Source organism: Danio rerio, chromosome 5 (genome assembly GCF_049306965.1).
Source record: "Danio rerio strain Tuebingen ecotype United States chromosome 5, GRCz12tu, whole genome shotgun sequence".
Classification (NCBI taxonomy): domain Eukaryota; kingdom Metazoa; phylum Chordata; class Actinopteri; order Cypriniformes; family Danionidae; genus Danio; species Danio rerio.
The window spans coordinates 63,701,964-63,728,271 of NC_133180.1; the positions used below are offsets into that span (position 1 = coordinate 63,701,964).

Genomic DNA, 26,308 nt, shown 5'->3' on the forward strand with positions numbered 1-26,308 from the left:
TATATAAAAATAAGTAGTTTGAAACAGCTAGTAACGTATTGCAGATTAAATGTTGAAACAGCTTAAAGCCTTGCTTTATTACAGAACTAAACCAGGATTTCTTTAGACAGATGCTGCCTCTGTTGCTTCCTGGTGGAAGTACACATGCACGGTTTGAGAGTTTGGGAATACTAGTTAATAAATTCATTGAAATAGAAATAAATAATAAAAAAAAACAGTAGATACAAGTTTTAATGAACGTCTTTATTTGTTTACCTGCATATAACGTTACTGACATCAAAGAACCATAAACATGCAAACAATGTTGCCAAGTTTTATTGAAACTGAATAATACAGTTATATTAAAATAGGTTAAGTATTGTGAAACAAGTAAGGTATTTCAAATTAAATGTTCAAATGGATTGAACTAAACTTTTAATGGTTTTATTACGAAACAATAGTTTCTCTTAATACAGAAATCGGTTGAAATTAAATAAAGGAAAAAAAATATTATTATTATATTTACTCTATTTGTATTCCTCCATATCACATGACCGCTTAGCTGCCATGAATCGTTATGTTGTCTTAAAATCTCGTATGACTCCCTCCTTTCTGTAGGGAAAAAGCTATAGAATCCCAGTCACACAGGGACCACCTGACAATCAGAGAGCCGGAAAACGAAGGGTTAAATGACGTCACACCGCATCACATGTTGACGCCGCCAGATCCAATGTATGCCGCTCGCAGTCACTCATACCAGTGGCTGTGGAAAAAAAATACTGGAATGGCGACCGAAAGTACGGGCCGAGCTAGAGATCGATAAATTCTCATGTGATGTTGTAGACCAGACGAACGAGTATTAATAGCAACCGGCCTAAAACGTAGACGGACCTCCAGTCAAGGCAACCATGGCACACTTTGGAAATTTAGAGCGTTTTGATGTTTTTCCAGTCATGGAATTAGGCAATAAAAACACGTCTCGGGGACTTTAAATGCAACTCTTTTCGTCTGGTTTATGACTGCCGGTTTTTAACGAACGTGGTTATGTGGACTCGTACTAGATTTAGGTCGTGCAGAATTAACGCAAGCTGAGTAGTAAAACGCGATTAGTCAGCTAGTTTCGTTGTGTATTATAGATTTTAATCCGTGTTTACGCTTTTATAAGTCATAACAGTAATGGTATTTTTTTATGTCTAAGTTTTTAACGTCGGATTTTTTTTAGTTAAGCTTTTTTTACGGGACAACATCTATAAAACAATGAAGTCTCTAGCTCCGGGCATCAAACTCATTACCTCTTTTTCAAGAGACAGCTGGTGAGTAGACAGGCCTATGTAAACACAGCGTACTTTTATTCTCAGATAGCCTGTTTCATGATGTTATTATTGATTTTTGATAGTACTATTGATTTTTAGCACTGCTACTTAAAGGTTCCTCATTAATCATTTATAGGCTTGATGTTTTCAGGTATACTACATATTTAAATTGAGGTAAAGTTAATCTTATATTCACATATTTGTTCATTTTTAAACCGAAGGATTATTTTTTTCTAAATAGGGAAATCATATTAGCAATTACTAGCAAAGTACAGAATAGTTCACAGTCAATTAAATAGTGCTGATGTTGTTTTGAAGTGTTGTGAAGTCTCAAGATGCTTGTGATTTTAGAATATTCTTAGTACCATGGTAAAAACATAAAGCATTGTAGCAAGCTGTCTCCTAAAAGAATGTAAAATTTATAAATATAAATATAAAAATATATTTATATATTATATAAATATATAAAACCAACTTTACCTCAATCATTTTTAAAAGGTGACAACTTGTGGCACTGTGCCTATATTGTGCTTTGAATATTGGGTCTGAAAGGACATGCAAATATGACTCCAAAACAACACAATCACTTTTTCCGTAAACAATATTGTACTTTAAAAGTCATTGGCTGTTAATATGATTTCCCTATATAGAATTTGCAAATAATACTTTTTTGAAATTATATTTTTGAGACGTTTCGAATGTTCGAATATAAAAGCAACTTCAACTTTAAGCATCTGTAATTCAAAACGTTTAGTTATTCCACCATAAAGGCATATTTATTTACTCTGTTGGGAAACAAAGTGTGTACAATAACAATTTGTCTATTTTAAGAATATTCAGTTACATTTCAAGCTTTTAATAATCTGATCTAAATCTTAAAGACTACATTGTTGCTACCTGAGGTATGCAGTATGAGCTAACAGGAAATGCATAGAAAAAAACAGAGCATTCAGTGTGTGAGAGTTTGCTTTAGGTGAGGGTGTTTCCTGTAAGCCCACGTAATGTGGTTCAGTTTTATCATTTCTCGACTGTTACTTAATGCTAACAACCCCAGATTTTTCACATTTTAACCACTTGTGTTGCTTTTATTGAGTTTTAAATCCTTGTTTAACCCATTTCTTCACAAATAGGTACAGATTCTCCATCCTGTTCCTCACATTTGTGTTCTACACCAGCTACCATCTCTCTCGAAAGCCTATCAGTATTGTCAAGGTAATAAAAAAGTAAACAACCACATTGATAGGCCTCACCTTAGCAGGAGATAAGTCATGGGATTGCTTTTTTTTTGTTATTAGAAGGTGTGTTAAATGAATTGTTGTATTTATTTCTGACAGAGCCAGCTGCACAGAAACTGCTCAAATGTTGTTCATCCAGCAAATCTTAACATCACTGACAATGATACCTGGTGCGATTGGGTTCCTTTTGGTGAGTTTGATTCTTAAAACTATATGCAAAAATTATATATATATAAATTGATAAAACTATTAATAAATGTAAATTAATTAATAAAACACACCTAAAACCTTAAGGGGATAGTTTAGTTAAAGAGCAATTTATTTACAAAACAATTTTAAAAAAAAATATTTTTTTATAAATCTGCCATTTTCTCTTATTCCACAATTTGGAAAAAAAAATTTGTAAAAAAAACAAAAGAAGATATTGAAAAATGTTGCAAGGCAGCAGCAATTGACATCCATAGTATTTTTTGTTCTTAATATGGATATCGAAGGCTGCTGGTATCCATCATTCTTCAGAATCTTCCTTTGTGTTCATCAGAAAAAAGAAACTAATAATAAGAAAAATGAATATATATATATATATATATATATATATTTTTTTTTTTTAATAATTATTATTATTTATTATTATTTGTCCCTTTAATTCATTCATATCTGCTTAAACAATTAAAATTTTATTATCTTTTTAGTGTGAGCCTTAATTTATTCTCACAAAAGACAAAAGGTATATTATAAAATTTGTTAATAATAATAATAATAATGATAATAATACTAAAAATAAACTTAATATTTCATTTTAATTTAAATTTTGTTTAGATTAGGCATTTCTGTTGTGATGTATGCATCAAAAAACATGTATTGTGGCTATAATGCTTAATCCCATAGGAGCCTTTAGGAAAAGTTTCAGTGTGTAGCATCATATTTTCTTTTAAAATTCAGATTTATTGATGAAAGATTTTGCTGTGTGGCTGTTTTTTGGATGCACTGATGAATCAAAGTTTATACATTAATAAAAATGCTGGGTTCCACACAATAGATTTTTGTTTGGACATCATGAAGAAATTAAGTAAACCTAATAATCTTAGTTTCTGTAAACGTACCACGTAATAAAAATTTTCCTTTTTAATAAAAGTAAAACACAAGTGTGTTTGGTTACAGATTTTTTGCCGTCTACTTCGATTCTCGACTCCTAATTTTGGAGTCAGTGGAATCGACTCTATTTACATTCACTTAAAATAGCGCAAGGATTAAACGTGCTGTATCATATCACACTTTACACAATGCTACTGCGTCAATTGAAGCTTTATCAACCTTCACTTTTTTTTTTTTTTACAGCATATTTTAATTGTCTTGTTTCGATAATTAATACATATAATAGTGAACGACGTAATCTGTCATAGCAGACGGTCATGCAAGGCGTGCCCCAAATCTGCGGTAGTTCACTTCTTTATTTTTGTTTTAAACGTCAACCGATTAATAAACAAAATAGCTAGATTTTTCCATTTGATTTAATAACAAATTAAATATTAAAAGCCTCTCGTAAATGTGATTTTCTTTAACGTGTACTTTTTAAATAGTCCGTCACTTTAAAATATTACTGTTTGTTTTGTGCAATTTGTTCATATTGTAATTCAATAAGGGTGTGTTAATGGGACGGCATACATCGAAAGAAGAGCAAGTCTTGATTTTGAACACTTAAAATCCTCTTTTGGAAACTAATTTAGTTTTGTCTAATTTGTATTGTTTTGTAGTTATTTACAAATTAAACAAAAGAATGAATTGGAGGTGAAATTAAGTGCACTCAGGGCCAAAACAAAACTACGACCACATGCTTTGTCAGATTTTGTGACATTAAATCTTCGCTTCTTTTTTCATTGATTAGTATTTTATTTATTTGTGAAATAGCCATAGGTAAAATAATAATAAAAAAATTACTTAAGCATATAATTTTACCTGCAGTGCTAATTTAAGATGTCGATCTGCCAATAGTATCTGATCCACTCTAAATTCACACACATATACAAATATATGCTATATTTCATTTATAACACAGCAAACTTGATGTCGCAGGCAGATCCAAATCACAATGCTTTAAAACTAAAATGCAAAATGTGTATGTGCTTTTTAGGAATTTAAAAGTGAAAGCAAACTTTATGCCACAGCACTATATGCTTGTGGTCGCGAAAAGCAAAAACATAAAATGTGTTAATGCGCATTCAAAACGGGCACTTTTAGTGTTCATCATGTTTGAGAATGAGTGTTACAGTATAACTGTAGCATGTAACTGCTTCATTCAGGCCCCGTTTACACTAATGCGTTTTAGTTTGAAAACGCATAAGTTTTGCTACGGTTACGCCAACCGTCCACACTACGCCGGAGTTCTCGAGCGCCGAAAACGGAGCGTTTCGAAAACGCTGGAGAGGCCGTTTTCATTTTGAAACGCTGCTGCTCCGTCTCAGTGTGGATGATGGAAAACGGAGACATCTGAAAACGGAGGCGGGGCTGCAGACGTTCGCCTCTCTGATTGGGGCTTTTCCTGAATATTAAGTAGCCTAACACACAGTTCAGTCCTGAATCTTCTCCGTGTAAGTTCAGACTTCGCAAGTTTGATCAAGGCTGCAGTCTCTTCTTCTCAGTTTGATATGGAAAAGCAGACTATACCGAGGACACGGGTAAATCTTCAAAGGGAACAGTGTACTTTATAACTATATTCACATCACCCTGGCTTCGTTGTTTCACTTTCTCAACAATAAAATGTAAACATGATTTAAGGAACTGCCTATTTTCATTTTAATATTAGCAACTTAGACAGCAGACATGTTGAGGCGTCGTGCTGTATAAGATAAGCGTCATCTTCACTGTCTGGATATTTATAACAAAACGGAGCCGATAACAACTGCCTCCTTTCAATTTCAGTGAAAATACAAAACATCCCCTCTCTTTTGCTGAGTATCAGTTTTAAGAATCGATAATGGCCATTTTAAAAGTATAACATACAATAAGTTTATACATTATAGGAAATAAAGGCAAGCGATAAGTCAATATACAGAATGTACGTGGTTACATTAATCATTAACTTATCTTTGCGCTCAGCCAAAACACGTTACCTGAGAACAAGTAATAGATTCCAATGCCCAAAGTCAGGGAATATGTCGTTAGATAAAGACAACAAGATGAATGAAATATCCCGTTTAATAAATATAGTGAGATTAGATCCAGCGGGAGATGCTTGATGAGAAGTCCGACTAGCAGAGCTCTCATCTGGGTACATGGGCTGCAGCGCTTGCCCGAGAGCGTCTGTGTGGTCACGTGATGTGCGTTTTCAGCGTTTTGGTGTGGACGGAGAGCAGTTCAGAAACGCTGGGTAAAACGCGAGTGTGGACGCGGATCGTTTTCATTCTAAAACGCCGTTTTAAAACTAAAACGTACTAGTGTAAACGGGGCCTCAGAAGGATTTGAAAAAGCAGACTCAACTCTTTTGGAGTTGACCCCCCATTCCTAGTAAAACAAACAAACAAACAAACAAACATGCACAAAAACATCTTACTGACCCCATACTTTTGAGTGGCACATTAATAATCTTTTTTGTTTATTTATTTAATTATTTTTTAATTCAGATGGCAAAAATTACCAGAACCTGTTTGGAGTGCTGGACAACTGCTTTCTGGTTGCGTATGCTGTTGGCATGTTCTTTAGGTATGATGCTGGATACTCTTTGTAAGTTTAAATATGTTAAATGTGTTTTGCTTGAGGTGTGATACCTGGTTTTGAAATGTTTTACAGTGGGATATTCGGAGAGCGGTTGCCCCTGCGCTACTACCTAAGCACAGGGATGCTTCTCAGCGGCCTTTTCACTGCTCTGTTTGGCTTGGGTTTTTACTGGCAGATCCATTCTTTGTGGTATTACTGCTTAGTTCAGGTACGCTTTACCTCTCCTTTATAAATCAAACAAATTATATAACCTCTGGAGGTGTGTTGGTCTGTGAAAACTTTCCAGAAAGCGAATTTTTTTTTTTCTTCTAAAAGCGAAACCAAAATAACAGAAGTGAATCTTTTCAAATGTATTATTTCTTTTCAGGAGCAAATTTCAAAAGGAAAATGAAAACATTTTGCATGTTTGCAAATAAAAGGCATATCAGCGTGTCATTTTGTCATGCTTCTCTACAAGTTAGTGGTAGTCCAGTCTTACTGACCCAGAGATATTTCATAGTAAAACTCGAGTCATGTTGGTGCGAGTCACATGAACAGCACATGACTAAATCAGGCGGATTACTTTGCTTCTTGAAGATGTTTAAGTCATGTGCTCATCAGACTTGCTGATTTAGATTTTTAGTGTTGTTCTTCTCTCTTTTACAGGCATTAAATGGGCTGGTTCAGACTACAGGCTGGCCGGCAGTGGTGGCTTGTGTTGGGAACTGGTTTGGGAAGGGAAAGTAAGTGACTGTTGTATTTTGTACTGCCTGCTCAGTGCAAAACTATTTCCTCATGTTCCCCTCCAAAAAAAATGTAATTAAATGCAGATGTTCACAAACACATGATAAAAGTGTCTTACTGAAAAAAAAAAATTAAATTGTGCTTTTTAAAAGAAAAAAAATGTTGCTTTTACTCTTAAAGTTCAACTCGAGGTTTAGGGTCTGTATCGGCTGATAATCACATTTATTGACTCGATCAGAACTCGTTGATCTGGCCGATCTCATGAACCGACCGCAAGTGGTTGTTTACAAGTTTACAAGCAGAGGAAGATGCATCCGAGCTATGCATTAGCAGCGCTACAAGACATGAGCAATGCTTTTCAAATTGCATTATTAACCTTTTTTTTTTTTTTTTTACCATTTTTTTGTTATGTTTTATCTATTTTCTTTTTGTAAAGCTGCTTCTGAACATTACATGTATGCACCACTTAATTTAATATCTAAGGTAAAGCGAGATTTAATACTTAAAGGGTAATTGTGCTTATGCAATGGTGAAGTTGTATAAAGCTTGAAGAATAAGAATTGGTATTGGCTGATCACCATGACAAGGAATCGGTACTCTGTATCGGCTGCAAAAATCCTAATCGGAGCATCCCTATTGATTATTATGTTTTATGGACTGGAAGTTACATCCAGTCCCACTTTATATTGTGTCGCTTATACCTGTGAACTTGCATGGTAATTAGATGTAACTACATTGTATGTGTACACTGGTACATAGTATTTACTTGTGTAATACTGGTGTAAGTACACACATGTAACAACCAACTGAATAGTAAGTGTAAGTTCAATTTAATAACAGGACATTAGTAACAACACTAAGAAAGTACACATCTGTAACAAGAATTATGGAAGTGCATTGCGTAACAACAATATGTACTTGCAAGTGTTTTCCCATTCCCACACCTGTTTGCATACCATGTACTTGTGACATTTGTATGGCAGAACTAATGCTGCATTAGAATATTTCACCTTGTGATGCCAGTGTACTTGCATGGTAACTCCACATTAGTTAGCATTAGTTCTGCCATGCAATGTTCACATGTACATGGTATGCAAACAGGTGTGGGAGTGGGAAAACACCTGCAAGTACATATTGCTGTTGCGCAATGCACTTTTATAATTCTTGTTACAGATGTGTACTTTCTTAGTGTTGTTACCAATGTCCTGTTACACATTTGAACTTACACACACTATTCAGTGGGTTGTTACACGTGTATACTTACACCAGTATTACACAAATAAATACTATGTACCAGTGTGCACATACACTGTAGTTTCATACTACTTACACATCTAGTTACCATGTAGGTTCACAGGTATAAGCGACACCTTAAATAAAGTGGGACCCAATCACCAACAATCAATTTCAATAAAACTTTAAACTTTTTATTTAAAAAGGTGATTTTTAACTGTATTTATTATAATTGTTTGCCATACAATAACATTTGTTTAAAAGTGCTCCATGTATTTACTGCTGAGGACACTGACCCGCACAGATTGTTATGCATAGATTTAGTTTATTACAGTTTTTAAAACATTTGTTAATTTTTTTTTTTTTTTTTTTGTAAATGTTTATGTTGGAAAAAAAATGTGTGGATACAAGTAAAGCTGGCTTATATTTACACAAAATATAAAATATTTTGCTAAGAACTATATAAATTTTCAATCATAATGGTCTTAAAAATGACTTGAGTCAAAATTGTTCTTGGTGAAACCTGCAGATATCCTGAATTATATATTGACCTTAAAAGAAGAAATTATATATTTATATAGGTACTTGAGTCGTAAGCCCCATTGTAGACCATGTAGACAATTCTGGTCAATCTGATCACAGGTAGATCATGCTAAATACAATTATAAAAAGTTTAGAGCTTGTCCGCTTTCATCAACTTTAATAAGTTGTCAAAAATGGATTGAATCGAATAGCTTTGGCACTGCATTGTACAAAAATGCATTACTTTCGTATTTGGCAACCACATCCTGTTTTACTCTTTCTTTTAAGCTTTTAATTCAGTAGTGCTCATGCATTGTTCTGAGCTACAAAAGATGAGAGAAAGATGTCAATAAAATCCAATATTTAAATACGTTAAAGGCAAAGTTCACCCAAAAATGAAAATTTAGTTTCAATTACTCGCTATTTACTTGTTTCTAAACATTTTAAGCTAAACAAAGAAGATAGTTTAAAAAATGCTGAAAACTTGTAACTATTGACTTCCGACTATGAAAGTCAATGGTTGAAGGTTTTCAGCTTTCTTCAAAATCCCTTCTTTTGTGATCAACAGATGAAGGAAACTAATAAAGGTTTGGCATCACTTGAGGGTGAATAAATAGTGAGTACATTTTCATTTTGGGGATACTATGCCTTTAAATATAGCAGTAATTCATCTCAGCCAGTTATTTGTGATGAGATCACTAAATATGCATGTTAATAGCAGGTGAAAAGAGAGCTTAATAGTGCTGTGTACTACGTTCTCCTGATGCTTTGTTTCTCATGCAGGCGTGGGTTTATCATGGGAGTCTGGAATTCACACACTTCAGTAGGAAACATTCTGGGCTCTCTTATTGCTGGAGTCTATGTGTCATCTGCCTGGGGTCTGTCCTTTATCGTGCCTGGTATCATTATTGCTTCCACTGGAGTCATCTGCTTTTTGTTCCTGGTTGAAAGTAAGTCACATATGTTCAGTCACAGGGAGTTTTGCTTGGTTCTGCACGTATGCTGTTCACAAAAACTGAAGCAGAAGGGGAAGCATGCATGGAAACAGAAACAAAGACTGCACACTCTAAGTCACTTGCACATAAACCTGATTATTTGAAATGGTTAAATGCATTGCAATGTAGAAATGTAATAAAAAACAATGGAAAGACAATGGTCCCTAACATTAACCCGGCGTATTGCGGCGCAAGACATGATGCAATTGTTGTTTGCTAGTTTCAGTTTGGCGCTAAAGTCGTTTTGATGTTTTGCAGCATGCTGTTTAAATCGCTCATCTTAGAAAGGAAACGTGTTGAGGCGCATTGCTGACGTGTTGCTATTTTAAGGAACTTAATAGACTGTTCAATAGACCAGATCAAAGCTGGTCTAAAGTCCAGTGCAGAGCACGTTAGTTGTGCGCCACGCTTAAACATAGCTTAATACACACAGGGTGTACAGCAATACGCAAATATCTTTACAAATGAAAAAGAATTAAAGGATTAACATGTTACAAAAATTATTTTTTATAAATATATAAACCACTGCCTCCATGCCTTCATCTCGGGGGACTTTTTTTAGTATATTTATGACAATTTGCTTTTGTATAATGTTGTTTTTATTATATGCATTTATATTTGTTTTATTAAAAACAAACTTAGATTTGCCCACCTGTCATGTTTAAGACCATATGGGGCATAGCATGTGTATTTAAAAACAACTTTTTTGAACATGCTTCATTATTACTGTTCAATTATTCGTTTGCTGGAAATTAGAACTGAATTTAGAAATGGTTTTGTAACAAATCTTTGCGCTTTAACAAAATTAATTATGTAGGCTAATGGATGTCAGTGTGTACAACATGTTTCCTTATCCACAAGAGTGAAAGTAAAGAATGAGGAGGCTCATCTCTCATTCTCGCACTGTAGATGCTCACTTTAACAGTTTTCTTACTAGTGAAGCGTTCAGTTTTTCCACTTACAAAGTCCACCATGTAAATAGCAAATGTGCTATGGCGCAACGCAACTGACTCTTAAAGAGAATGGGAGATGAGACCCTGATTGGTTTATTCTCAAAACACACCCATAACTCATTAAAAGAATAAGCTCAACCCTGTTAGACCATGCACCATGGCACAGAGCGGATTTTTTATATTTTTCCTTAAAATAGCAAAAGTGGATTCTGACACGCCCGTTATGCTTTTGCGCCCAGCGGTTCGCACTGCGACTAGATCGTTAATATACAGCCCAACATTAAACAACTAAATTATTATGTATGAATGTTGTGATGTCTAAAACACACAATATTGTTAAATAACTGTTAATTGCACTTTTGCAATACCCTATTTTTGATGTTATCAGAATACGATTTTTATCTGGAGAGATGATAAAGGAATTATTTAAAAATGTGAATCCTTCAAATATGGTAGATTTATTTTATTCAAAAGTAAGTCTTAAACTTTTAGATTTTATTTAATGTGTTTATTGTTGTTGATGTCTTTGTATTGTGATGAACCTATTTTTTATTATATTATCTTTTTAAATTTATCAACTTATTTATTTTAGAAAAGCTTTATTTTAACTTGTTAATGTCTGTAGATTTAATTTGTTTGTGCTATGGAATATTCAGGGAAGTCAATATGGCAATAAGCTTTAAAACTCTCTTGTCAGTTGCAAGAAAGTATAATTTAACAGTTTTTATTATTACAAAAAAAAAAATTTGTGCTGCATAAATCATGCCTTGGTTTCTCATCTACAGGACCCGAAGATGTAAACTGTACTGCGCCACAACACCATGTGAGTTCACTAACAGGTTGCAGTTGATTTATTGACTGAATTGCAGCTTAAATTTTCTGGCCTTATTTGCAAACTAATCATATGAAAATCTTCGTAACTCTTCTTTGATCGCCTTTTCAGTATAATCAATATAAAAATTGGCATGTAAATGTAATATTTGCATAACCTTTGTCGATACAACATTTAAATAACCTCAAATTATATAAATTTATATATTTGAGGAATTCAGATGCAAAACCCTCTAAATCCATCAGACCTCTTTTCTTGTAAATAAGCATTTTCTATGAGGCTCCTATAATTAGGTTTAGAAGTTTAATTTTATATGTCAAGGTTATTAGCTAGTAAATAAAATACTTTTTTTTTTTTCTCCAAAAATGTAACTTTAGACAATTCTTTGGTTTTTAACAAGCTAGATTTTCTTTTGCGTCAACCAGGTCAATCCACTTGTGCTTTTTTGCAAAACCTCTAAATCCACCTATTGAGACAAGACATTGTAATTAGTTGAAAAATCACTAAAGAGGCTATTAGAATTTATTTTATTAAACATAAAACACATTACACAAACCACCTAAAATTAAAATTATATAAATCTGTAAAGTAAGTGGCGATTCATTCCGCTGTGATTAAAAGATGTCACAATGAAATGAATGAATGAAATCTGTCAAGTAAGTGCTTTATTCAATAACATTAAAACTGACATTAATTAAATCTTAACTATCTGTTGTCATTACTTACATTAAATCTAAATCCCAAATATCAGAAGAGCAATGTAAACATTGGTAGATTCAAATAATGTGTAGTGTAAAAACATTGTGAAACATCAATATCTGTGCATTGTCCGTTAATATAAAAAGCTTATCAGACATATAGGTAATATGAAGTAATATAAATCAAGTATAGTTTTATACGTTATATTTATCGTTTAAAAATAGCTTAAATTAGCAAATAAAACACAAGGTAGGTCTACTGGGCTGAAAGGGGATGCCTCTCGGACAATTTTAGAAGCTTTCAATTATTGTCACCATACTTGGTCTCTTGTTTATCCTCAGAGCATCCACATGGGATAAATAAACATCATCTTAACTCTCTTTCGTGAATAGCAGTTGCCGTTTAATGTATAGTAAATCGGACTCAAAGTAGTGTTGCTGAGCATAAAAATGTTATGAATGCATGCTACGCGTCTGACTGCACGTTGTGTTTCTTTTTCTTATAATGCACAGAGTTTTGAGGAAAGGTACGTTTTCATTTGCCATTCACTGGCAGCCGGACAGGCTCATCCAGTTCATCAATCTCCGTCTTTTAAAATCGAAAGCATAATAAAACAGTCTCCTCATAAAAGCCGGCGTATCAGCTCGCAGTTTTGTTGAAAACCTATCATTCGATTTGCGCCTTCTGATTTATTTCTCAGGATATTGCAGCTTTTGCTGTCAAAGACAAGTGGTGTTTAGAGGCTTTTGCCAGTAAACTGTTATTTCTGAATGGGCTGACGCTGCAATTTAGATGATTAGAAGCAAAACTGTTTGTTGATGGTGTACTACGAGCTTAAAACATTCACTCAATCTCAACATCTCATTTTTGGCAGAGAGGTGTTTAGCGGCTTTTGCATCTGAACTCCATTTATATAGCACCTTTCACAGACATAGTCACAAAGTGCTTTACTATAAAAAGAAAATGGGTAAAATAACACATTTCAATAAAAGAAAACTTTAAATCAAGTTAAAGATCCAAATACAGAAACACCAATCTAAAATCAGCTCAACATGCTGTTACTTCAAAGCTTGACCAAAAAATAGGAGAATATACTTGATTGATTTACTTAATCTTTATTTGTTAAGTTTAGTTGCTTTCTGTTCGTGCTTTTTTTTTCATTATCAATGTGCATTTATCCTGTTTAAATAAATGAAAATGAAATTATCACTAAGCTACAGTAAACCAGTTGAGAAACAGGTCTGAGAACTTAAAGCAGAAGTACCTATCAACTGAGACAACAGCTTGTAATGCACTCTTCTCATCTCTTAGCTTTGTACCAGCTCTAGTAATTAACTATAATTTTAAAATGTGATCAGTATTGGCTGAAAATAAATGTGTGCATCTTTACAGGTGACGAGTGTGAACCATTCTAAAATCAGCTCAAAATATTAAATCTTTATTGGATGTACATTAAGTCTGAAGCTAATAAAATATTGGCTTCTGTGGTCATCATTGAGGCTTTCGACACAATGCTTTTAGAGATAATAAAAAGAGACAGAATTCTTCCATCGTTTACTCACTCTTCATTTGTTCCAAACCTATTTGAGTTTCTTTCTTCTGCTGAACACAAAAGAAGATAATTTGAAAAAGGCTGGTAGCTACAACCCATTGGTATTTTATTCACCTCTAAAATAAGTTAATGGGTACCAACAATCAGCTTTCTTCAAAACATTTTTTCTTTTTTGTTCAACAGAAGAGAGAAACTCATAAATGTTTAAAACCTTCCGAGGGAGAGTAAATGATGAGGTAAGTTTCCTTTTTGGGCAAACTATCCCTTTAAGCAGGGGTTCTTTGAACCTACCCCATTCTGTGTTGCAATAGTTATTTTAGTATTTGAGGGCAGGAAGAAAAAAAAAATGTTGAAAAACACAGCAAATGAAGAAACTGAGAATTCAGAAAAAACTTAACTGTACAGTTAGCATTATGTTATATGAGAATGCGAGTGTCAGTATTTGAACAAGTGGCATACTTTGCTAGTCCAGTCATTGACACTGCAAATGAGGACGTTAACCCAATGTTCAAGCTGTAAAGTGTAAAACCCAAGTGTATGAATAATAAGGATCAATTATGTTAACCCTTCTGAAAAAAGATTAATTAAATTTACTATATATATATATATATATATATATATATATATATATATATATATTTTTTTTTTTTTATTTTTTTTTTTTTTTTTTTTGTGGTTGGAAACAATTTATATAGGCTGAATTTAATCAAACAAATTCAGTTGAACATTACTAAATTAAATTAGTTTGTTTAAATTGAGCCTATATAAATTTTTTGCAGCCACTTAAAAATTGAGTAAATCCAATGAATCAATTTTTTTCAGTGCTGTGTAAATTATGAACAACATCCAAAGTGAAGTGAAATAGATCAGATTGACTCAGAGAAACTAGTTTGTGCAAAAAAAAAAACCTTGTGATCTTGTAAAATTTATCAACTTCGACTTGCTAAAATCTGTTAGCTGTGACTTGCAGCAGCTAGTGTTGACTAATAGACTGCAAACTTGGAGAAAAATCAATTCTGTGAAAGTCGTTTGGTGTATTCCAGCATAGAGTATTGTCTTCTTTAACAAACACAGTTTTACCTTCGTTGTTGTAACACTAATAGGCTGTAATGTGTTTAGGAGAGAGTGGAGGAGGAGCCTCTGTTGAGGAACTCATCCACTAATGAGGAGATCTTCAACAGTCACACGTCTACAGCAGTGGAGCCTGTGGAGGATCACAGTGAAGCCATCAGCTTCTGCGGAGCGCTCAGGATTCCTGTGAGTGGCCTGTTATTCTCAGTTGGACACCCGCAGCTGTTAGTCTTATTTTTAAGAGATTGAGTTGACCTGATGTGTAATTCTGGATGGTTTTATCCAGGAAAGTGTCTGATTCTTGGATCCTAAAAATATTGCTTTTGCTTTCCAAACTAAATTTTTACTGAAGTTAAACAAGATTATGGGCCAGAATTACTAACACCTTGCACCAACACAAACTACTTTTTTTTTCGCATGATAAAAATAACTACTGATAGGTAGAGAATTGGGATTTGCTATACTTAGCCTGTAATTTTAAATGTATATATTTGTTTCTATATATATATATATATATATATATATATATATATATATATATATATATATATATATATATATATATATATATATATATATATATATATATCAGAGGTGGGACCAAGTCATTGTTTGGCAAGTCACAAGTAAGTCTCAATTCATTGCCCTCAAGTCCCGAGTCAAGTCCCGAGTCAAGACAGGCAAGTCCCGAGTCAAGTCCCAAGTCAAAGGCAACAAGTCTCAAGTCAAGTCCAAAGTCCTACAGTTTGATTTTCGAGTCTTTTCGAGTCATTTTAACAGAAAAATAAAATGTAAACAGATTATGTATGGTTGTAAGATCTGTATTTATTAAACAAACCTTTTTTTATTAAAGAACATTGCTCAGATATATAAAAATACAAATGTAATTTTCTGAAAAAGTGCTAAACAGTGCTGCGTCTCGTCTCCACAGCAAATTGCACAAGAACGAGTTCCACCACAATAGAGTCCATTTTGCCTCACATCACACAGAAATTGCAGGTCTACTGCTGTCTAGTTCATTAAGTTTAGTTGTGCTATGTTATGTCTTCGGTGATCAACTTGTGATTAACTAAAACTACATAAACAACCTCAATGAGGCAGCAGTAGACCAACAACTCCTGTATGCTGCAAAGTAAAATTAAGTGAACTTGGTATTTTGTCAATTGAATCTCGTGTGTGCTGAAGAGATGGAGATGCAAATCTGTCTAGCAGCAATGTAAAATTGTGGCACATATTCTCAATGAAGTAGGCTACTTCATAAAAACAATAACGTTGTTTTCTTCACATAACAATGAAGAACTTTGCTCTCTACCTTGTGTGATGCTCCTGCACCGATTTCCTCTGTGGACAAAACTGCTTGCGAGCTCTCAAATATACGCTGCTCACGCGCAAATTTTCTCGCTCTCAAATATGCACTGCTCACACACACATTTCCTGCGCGCTCTCAGAGATTATATACAGAATTTGTGTCTTGTGTTTCCTCTTCCTTTCGTGCTTTTTGATATGATTTATATTGAGGCACTATTTATTAACAATAACCAAAATACTAAAATAGACTTACATATTAAATTTTTTATCTAAACCATAACATTTTGGCTGTATTTTATATGATGAGATATTTCCAGTTACAAACACTTAAAGACACAGAGAATAGATGTTGGATGTAAAGAATGCATTTTGTTTTACAAACATTTATTAAACATCCAAAAGGTGCACCATACTAATCAAATAAAAAACATTTAAACACAAATATATCTAACGCAAGCAGAAATGTAACTGTGATAAAAATAAGAAAAAACTTGATTAGGTATTATAGCCTACTGTACTATTCACTCTTTAAATAAATGTCACTATCAGTCCCATTTTATCATGGCAACTAAAATAAAGTTAACACGTCTCTGCTGTCTTCCACATTATTGATGAGATTGTGGAGGACATTTTCCATGTCATCCTCTTCATTTTGAGGAAAAGCTGTTCCACAGGGCCCCTGAACACATCTATTGGCATGGACAGTGTTTTGAACAATACTATAGTAAAGTACTTCAATTAATCTGTTGGGGTCATATTATAGTTGCTATGGTAACACAAGTGTAATATAAACAAATTACCCAGTGCTGTAGTTTTTTACAATATATGGTATATTATACTACAATTCACCACACTTTACTGTAGAAAAACTACACTCTGTATTTTATTTTATCAGTTGACTATTCTTAATACTACAGTATGCTGAAGCATTCATTAACAACTTGTAAATAATACTAGGCTAAAACATATACCTAACTCTCAAAAACACTAGTATTTATTATAGAATTTACCTTAACCTCATAGTTTTTCATGTATTGTTACTAAATAGTGTAGCAATATATAAACCATATCATTCTGGAATAATCAATTTACCAGGAGGATCTCTGGAGAGCAAAAGCAGGAAAGGTTTGAGGCACCAGTGTGGACAAAAGTCAAGCAAATGCAGTGAGATTGAATACGCGTGCGAGAGACCAGCCAATCAGATTGAAGTACCTGCCCACTGGTGAAAGTAATGTTAGAGCCAATGAGATTTTTCTTTCTTTTCATTAAGAACGGGGTTCGAATCCCACTTAGGCACTTGTAAACTATCATTTTAGACTATTTTGTCAAAAATCCCTACTGAAAAAAACAGCTTGAACCAGCCTAGGCTGGTTGGCTGGTTTTAGCTGGTCGACCAGGCTGGTTTTAGAGGGGTTTTGGTAATTTCCAGGCTGGTTTCCAGCCATATCCAGCCTGGTCTTAGCTGGTCAGGCTGGGAGATTACCAGCTAAAACCAGCTTGACCAGCCTAGCCAGGCTGGGAGCCCAGCCAAAACCAGCTATGTCCAGCATAAACCAGGCTGGTCAAGCTGGTTTTAGCTGGATTTTGCTGGTCAGTTTCCAGCCTGACCAGCTAAGACCAGGCTGGAAATGGCTGGAAACCAGCCTGGAAATTACCAAAACCCCTCTAAAACCAGCCTGGTCAACCAGCTAAAACCAGCTTACCAGCCTAGGCTGATTTAAGCTGGATTTTTCTGCAGGGATATTGTAATGTTTAACAATTTATTAGAGCCACGAATTATGTAAAACTTGTTTTCATGTTTGAATAGCCAATAAATGTGCCAAATAAATTAAAATAGAAATACACACAATGAAACAGGTATATAAATTTAAATATTAGTTTAAATACATTCATAGTGGTTTTAAATATATTTTAATATGTAAAGTAGAGAAGTTCCTATTCAACAAATTGAATAAAACAAGTCTTCATTTTTAGTTTATTTAAAAACAATTACAAATGGAGTAATTCAACTCACAACTAAATGATCTCATTGAGTGATGAAATAATAAAGGTAAAACTTTAATTGAATGATCAGTCAAGTGTTTCCAAATGAAATCTGTTAAAATAAGAGTCCTACAAAACAGGAACAAAGACACTCATGAAACAAAATGTGATTGTTAATTGTATTTTTTATTGGATGGTTGGTTTTAAGTACTTTAAAAATAGTAGATAAGCCTTAAATATAGAGGGGGAAATACAGAAAAACAAACAAACAGAAATTCAACAATATAGATGCATTACATTACAATCTCACAATACAAATTTAATTAAAAACCATATAGAGGACTAAAATATTGCTAAGAGGCATAACATCAACAATAATACAAATACTTTTAAGGTTTTAAATACTAAATAAAATTAATAGTATCAATCCAAAATATGAAAAAGGTAACACTTTACAATAAGATTGTATTAATTAATTAAGTTTATGTATGTACTAATGTGAACAAACAATGCAGTGCAGTACAGTTACAGTTCATTACAGTATTCATTAATTAATGGAAATAAAATTATTGGTTAACTGTTGTTAAATCACAGTGCATTAACATTAATGTTAACAAGCATACCTTTAAATTGTAATAATGCAATAGTAAATGTTAAACTATAATTAATAAAGGTTTATAAGTATAGTTCATTATTAGTTAATGTTAGTACATAGATTAACTAAAAAAAACTTATTGCAAAATGTCACCAAAAAATAACAAAACACTTTTTTCACAGTTTTAAGAGCTTTAAAAATAAATTATATATATATCTAGTTATCATATATGGCATGTAATTAATGTTACTACTAATTAAATAGTTAGAAAATACTGTCAGAGGATGGGCAAAACACAAAAATAAAACATAATATGCCCATTGACACAAACGATCAAGTGCAAAAACATAAATTACAGCCATGTTCGTTCATTATGTGAAATAAATCACGAGAGGGTAAATTTGGTTTAAAAAAAACTGAAGTTCATTGACTTATGCACAACAGTAAAACAATGCTTTTGCACAACAGTAACACATTGCGAGTAGTAAAGTCTCTTACCTTTGACAGATGTTGTAAATCCGCTGAATAAAACAAAAGGAGCAGATCGCGGATGTGTTTATTTCACTCTCCGAGTCAGAATGAAAATGGCATCTTCAAATTTCCCGCTGGTGCAAAAACACGGAAGTGCGCCACAAAGCGCTAGTGGTCGAAAGTATGCGTGCATGCTCTGTCTCACACACGCAGAGATCAACATGGATTAGATGCTCCGTGACAACATACTTTTTATCTTTGGGCTTTTTATAGAAAGTAGCAAGTCTTTACAAGTCAATAGGCGCAAGTCCAAGTGAAAGTCCGAGTCATTTATGTTCAAGTCCAAGTCGAGTTGCAAGTCTTTTCATATTTTGTCAAGTCGAGTCTGAAGTCATCAAATTCATGACTCGAGTCTGACTCGAGTCCAAGTCACATGACTCGAGTCCACACCTCTGATATATATATATATATATATATATATATATATATATATATTTTTTTTTTTTTAATGTTCAAACTGACATAAGTATATATGTCAATAACTCAAGATATGAATATATAAATATATAAAATCCTGTTTTTTGTTTTATTTTTATTTTAAGCGTTATTTAGTCCAAAAATGAAAAATTTGATTAATTGCTTGGCCTCATGTCGTCCCAAATCACCAACATTTTCTTTCATCTTCAGAACACAAATTAAGATGTTTTAAATGATATCTGAGGACTCCCTCATCATCCACAGACAGCAATAGTTCCACATTGTTTAAAGTGCAGAAAGTTACCAAAAACAGATCATGGTTCAGTCATAATATTATGAGCATATAGAAAGATACACTTAAGATTGTTAGAAACAGCTGCTAGCTATGTTTCCATCCAAAAATGCTAATTAGCTTTACGCTTGAAACAGGAATATCACTTAAAAGACATGCGAATAAAGTAGCTTCTCTATTCACTGAGACAAAGAGAACTAAATTGTCACTTCCTAATTTATTGGTGCAAAATATCAACAGTAAAAATTGAATTTGCTGTGGTAGGAACTGCGTCAATCGTTTTTTAAGTTAATAAATGACTTGCGCCTCAGAAGACGATGTTGACACGCAACGAACATGTGGTGGTGTTTGAAAGCATGAGACGCAGAGCACAGACACTTTTTGACTACTGGAGGTAATTAATGATATAACACTAATACTGAGATGATTAAGGCGTTTTAGAATGACCAAAACAACATTTCAGACAGGCCCGGGTTGCCTAATCGGGAGGACCAGGAGTATTCCCAGTGGGTCGATCCATTTTTGGCCTCGAGGGCCAGTGTCTCTAGCTGCCTGCATTCACAGGAGCCGCACTTTTTAAATAATTTATTAATTTATTTTTTTATCATAAACTCACTCTTTTTATTCATTATTTTACCGCAGCTCCACTCTTTTTATTTATTTCTAAAGTTGATTTGTGAAGTACGCCAGTCTAAGGCTTGAATCTCAAGGGCTAAAAGGAGTCCCACTCCGGCCCTGATTTCAGATGTTTTACAGTGTGCTCAGCCTGCTGGTTTGTTCATTCACACACATTTTTATCATCACATGATCACTTATAACAAAATCACATGACCTTTTTTAATGTGCTTACTGGAATTTGTTTGGTAAAATCGTTTCCATGGTAGTATATGCTCATTTTTTCTTATCGAATAAAACGTGTATCCTTTTTATTCTTCAATTATTCAAAATGTATTTGCATCTTGGCCTTTTTATTTTTTATTTTATTTATTTATTTATTTTTGCACAAAATAGGTGGATGGAAACATAGATATTGACTTCAATAGTATTTTTGTTCCAACTATGATGTCAGTTGCTGAATTATTGTATTTGTTAACTAAATGAGTGTGAGAAAATTAGGAAATTGTAATTTTTTTCAATGTACTATCACTTTAAAATGAACAAGACTCCAGACAGCGTTTGCAGATTAGGTAATATCACACTTGAGTCCCATTTTTGAGAAAATCAGCATGAGTGTGATACTGATTTATAAAACACCAAAAATTAATAGCGGATGTGTTACAATTTAGGCATCCAAATTCTTTGCCAAAACAAAGCTGCAGTAGAACATTTGTGCATCTCGCAGCAATACTCTAGTGTTTCCTTCCTGAATGAATCATCGATTGAGACGGGCACTTGCTTGAACCTTCTGGTGCTTTTAGTGTTTTGGTTTTGGTTTATTTGACATGGACATTGCAATTACACTGGACACATTATATGCATTTAAGTGTTATAGCAAACTTGATAATTCTCAGCACCTGTCCAAGGGAGGCTTGACGTTTAAATAAATAAAAATAAAATTTAGATAGATAGATAGATAGATAGATAGATTTAATTTAATTTGTATACACATTATAATTCTTTTAATACAAATGCTATATTGATTGATGGATTTGTTCATTCATGAACTGTGAATGTGGAAGCGTGAAAATACACTATTTAATCCTTACTATAAAAAAATCTAGGTAATAAGAGAGATCATGTGACATTAAGTAATGAACCCCAAAAATGTTTGAGAATTGTGAACCACTTATTAGTTGTTTAATATTTAATCTATAATCATAATTGTTTAGTGGAAATAGAAACTGGAAACTTCCTTGCAAAAAGAAAAGAAAACATGCATCTAAGTAAATTCAATGAGTGATGCTTCGAATGAGCAATTGATCTGAATGAGTAAGAACATTCACTGTGCGATGTCATGTTGCACATTTGTCTATCGAAGTACAGAGCTTAAACGGTTACTCTCAGCTGTCATAAAGACAGAAGTTAATCTCTCAGTCATTGTTGTGTAATGCTCTGTCTTTATTCTGCAGGGTGTGGTGGAGTTCTCGTTGTGTTTGCTTTTTGCCAAGTTGGTCAGCTACACTTTCCTCTACTGGCTTCCTCTGTACATCGCTAATGTTGGTAAGAATCTTTCAACAGATTATCTCCTATTCACTCACTCCTCCTCATGAATTAAAAAACAGTCAAACAATTCCATAAAAAGTCACAAAGCATTCTCTGCTCTCTTCCACAGCTCATTTTGATCCTAAAAAAGCTGGGGATCTATCTACATTGTTTGACGTTGGAGGAATTTTGGGTAAGCAAGTAAATATTTGATGTGCAGCAGTCAACATTTGAAGTGGATCAAAAAATATATAATTAAAGTTGTTTCAAAGGCAAAAACATTTAAACACAAAATTGATCAAAAGTGCTCTACAAATGTACAAACAGATCTAGGCTATGAAATTACAAATATATGTATACGAATGTTATAGCTAAATAATAAAAATAGTGTTTAAGTCTAGATTTAAAAGTGTCCAAAGACGGAGCAGATACCGCGTAATAATAATAATAATAATGATAATACTGTTAGACTTAAACTCTAAAAACTGAATTGCACTGTTTTAATTTACTATGATCTTCTATGTGAAGCTGCTTTGACACAATCTACATGGTAAAAGTGCCATACAAATAAAGATGAATTGAATTGATTTGAATACTGTTACAATATCAATACATTGTGGATTCATCATGAAGTTTAACTTTAATGGAGTGAAAGTTTTTATTAAATTATTTAATTTAATAGTTTTTTAAAGCCTGTTTATTGTATTTACTTTACAATGCAAACCAGGTGTGTATAAAAAATATAACTTTTTAGCTTTAACTAAAATGTATTTATTTTTATAGAGTGAAGACTATAGTGTTATTTATTTATTTATTTATTTTTTACATTTGATTACTCAATTTATGTACTTGAATACAGTTAGACTCCAGAAAACCAGGAAACATTTTGGGTTTTTGTTGTTTTACGATAATCTAATTATCTATGCTTTATAATATGTATATTATATTTTATACGAATGCACTGCCCTACAGAAATCATCCCAATTAGTCTAAAATTATTATTTATTTCTAAATCAAGTAAAAATATTCATATTGTTAAATATATAGCAGAAAAACATAACATCACATTTTTTCCAATGTTGTGCAGCCATACGATATGCAAAATTAAATGATTCTTGCAACCAAATGACCACTCTAGTTTGCACTCAAAGTCAAACAGATCTTACCAAATATGGGTCTGATATTTGGTAGATTGAACCAGGCTTACGTGTTGTTGTTGTTTATAAGATTGTAAAATATATTTGTGTGTGTTAGGTGGCATCGTAGCTGGATTAGTATCTGACTATACTGGAGGCAGAGCCAGTACTTGCTGTGCCATGTTGATCATTGCTGCTCCTATGGTGAGGTGCATTTTTTTATATTGACATTTTAGCCAAAATGTACATCAAATAATTACAAAATGCAAACAATATTGCAGATTAATTTGAAAGGGTTTTATTAAGAGTGCTTAAAACATCATTAAAACAGGTGCACTGTCATCCCTCACTAAGGGTGCTTTTTACACCTGTGAATCAATTCAGTTGTTCCAAAAAAGGGATCAAAATTGTTACATTGTTGCTCTTGGTGCGGTTCGCTTTCACACTGCAAATTTTCTAAACGGACCAAAACAGCTAAAACAAGTCACATGTGAGTAAACTCTCCTCACATTTGTCAGAGTTTCACGGTTTATTTTGCAGAGTCAGGCTCAGCTGTCAGGGGGGGTGGTGGTTTGGTGGTGTATGACAAGGTGAACGTGACGTCTGAAGAGCAAGGAGGGATGCAGTGAGGAGGGGTGAGAAGGGTGCACGACGTATTTGAGGACCGGGAGGGAGACACGTGATAACCGGGAGATTATCCCTCGTTTGAGGACATCCGGGAGTCTCTGTGCATTTGCAGGAGACTCGGGATGTCCGTTAATAGACCTCTTGCCCTACTCCTAATTCTCTCTTCATATAGCTGTATGCCTATTATATCCATAAAACACTGTGGTAAAACAGGGCTAGGATTGTATCGTTTTCTTACTACAATCGATCTGCTCCAGAGTTCGTTTCAATCGAGCCAAGATCACCTCATTCAAGCGATCTCGGAGCAATTATTTTGGCGCAGATCCGAAACCGATTAGTGGATTCACATATGCCAAACGAACCGCGCAAACTGGGCAAACGATAAAGGTGTCCGAAACAAAAGTCTAGGTGTAAAAGCACCCTAAGCCTACGTTCACACTGCAAGGCTTAGTGCCTAAATCAGATTTTTTCTCAGATCTGATATTTTTGCTTTGCTGTTCAAATTGTTGTTTTAAATGTGGCCAATATCAGATTTGCATTGTGAACAGATCCTGTTCCTAAACTCACCGGCATGTGCAAAATTATAACTACGCACAGCACAAAATGTCTAATTATGTACACAGTGTATATATGGTATGAAGCATGTTGTCAGATTATGCTTAATATCATTTGTATCCTTTTTAACAGACAACTGTGGTGTATTTCATAAACTGTAAAAGGTTTTTCTGCTACTTCTAATGTATTTCGGCATTTGAAACCAAAAATGAGTCTCTTGTGATTGAAAACACTGATTATTTGTAATTTATGACAACCGCGGTGCATGGCGCTCTGACCATTGGTGTAGTGAACTCATCAAGGGTTAATGAGCAGCTGCAGACTGAACTGTGAAGGCGGAGTTGGTATATCTCCGTTTGCAGAGTAAATTTTATATTTTACTTCGTTATAAACAGCAGACACATGCAGAAAGAGGGTTTGGGTACTCGAGCACCTGCCCTTTTTTCTCTCGGAAAGAAAGTTCCTCCTCCTTTGCACACCGATCGCCTATCTGCAACACCCCACGACTTTTCAGCTTTGCGATCAACCCGTTCCCTGATCGTTAACCAGATTGGTGAACAAGCACCAGTTTTGTCTTCATTATTTTTTATTTTTTTCAAAATGAACAATAAACTGTCTGTGGTAAAGTATTTGCCCTGCATGCCATTCTACTGCTGCTGGGGAGTAGGTGATGTCTGCCGCACAGAATGATGATGCATGTCACTCAGATTATGTAAAAGTCGCATGTAATCAGACATAACCATTCACACTGCGGTCGCATTGCAAAACATCAGATCTGTGTCTGATTTAAGACTACATATGAAAGTGACAAAAATCTGAAATGAAAAGATCAGAGTCCATGCGGTTTGGGCTGTTCGCTCTTTCACATGAGGGGGAAAAAATCAGATTTGGGCCACATTTGGCTGCAGTGTGAACGTAGCGTAAGCTTTATGGACCATAACATTTTGGGAGGTTTATTTATTTCAAACCTGGGTAGTCACTAGCTTTGTTTCCATACACCTATTTTTATGCACATTTTGGATATGCATTTAATAAAATGCCTAATCGATATGGCAAAATGTGCATACATTTTGAAAATGTGCATAAACAAATGTACGCACACAACTAAAAAGTAGGATAAACTTTGTATCCGATGCAGATAAACTACAATGGAAACACATTTACCAATTAAATTCCAGCATGCGCATAAAAAAAGTTCAGATTATGTAATAACAATGTGTTGAGCATCTGCACTCGCAAAAAGCATCTCGCACCTTTTAAGGTGCAAGTAACTTATTTGAGGATAAAAACACACAGTGGCTTCTTCTACTGCAGCAAATTCCATTTTTTTTTTTTTTTTGTAAATATTTGGCAGCGGTTTATCAGGTAGTGGCAATATTGTTCTCTTTGACTCATTAGGTGGAAACGGTGCTTTCTTCACAAATGTTTTATACAATGTTTCAGTTTTGTGCACAATCTAATTGGCATATTTGGATGGAAAACAGCTAATGTGGCTGATTGTGCTTCCTAGATAACTATTAGCCTGAGCAAAGCACAGACAAAAACGGCTAGTTTGCAGTGACAAAATGTGAAATGTTGTCAGTACACCTTAAAGTTTGCTCAGAGTGTTTGCAGACATCTGAAACCTTGTGCATACAAAACCCTCAAGTTTGAGTTTACCTGTGAACTGCTATAAACACATGGGCATCTTTTGCCTTTCCTTCGAGAACTGCTGCTAACTTATGTTTGCCTTTCTTTCTCAAGCTGTTCCTGTACAATAAGATTGGCCAGAATGGCTTGCCAACCACAGTTGGTGAGTGTATATATACCAGTTATTTATTTCGTTTTATTTTTTTGTCATGTGTGTGTTGTCGTCGGAAAAGCTAAATCTTTTCAATGCTGATTTAAATTAGGATTTAAAG

General features: G+C 33.9%; 1 protein-coding gene across 4 annotated transcripts in view; it reads left to right on the top strand.

Moving 5' to 3' along the window:
• The first annotated feature begins 740 nt into the window (after positions 1 to 740).
• Positions 741 to 26,308, top strand: part of slc37a2 (solute carrier family 37 member 2) — a 33,102-nt gene continuing 7,534 nt past the window's right edge. For 2 of the 4 annotated variants that reach the window (XM_073950099.1, XM_073950098.1), the window contains exons 1-14: positions 741 to 1,292; positions 2,423 to 2,504; positions 2,627 to 2,717; positions 6,148 to 6,226; positions 6,314 to 6,449; positions 6,887 to 6,963; positions 9,503 to 9,669; positions 11,453 to 11,490; positions 13,934 to 13,986; positions 14,870 to 15,007; positions 22,017 to 22,107; positions 22,220 to 22,282; positions 23,344 to 23,429; positions 26,151 to 26,199. In XM_073950099.1, coding sequence (XP_073806200.1) covers positions 13,951 to 13,986; positions 14,870 to 15,007; positions 22,017 to 22,107; positions 22,220 to 22,282; positions 23,344 to 23,429; positions 26,151 to 26,199 — 463 coding nt within the window. In that variant the 5' untranslated portion in view covers positions 741 to 1,292; positions 2,423 to 2,504; positions 2,627 to 2,717; ... (4 more) ...; positions 11,453 to 11,490; positions 13,934 to 13,950. 4 annotated transcript variants of the gene reach the window in all.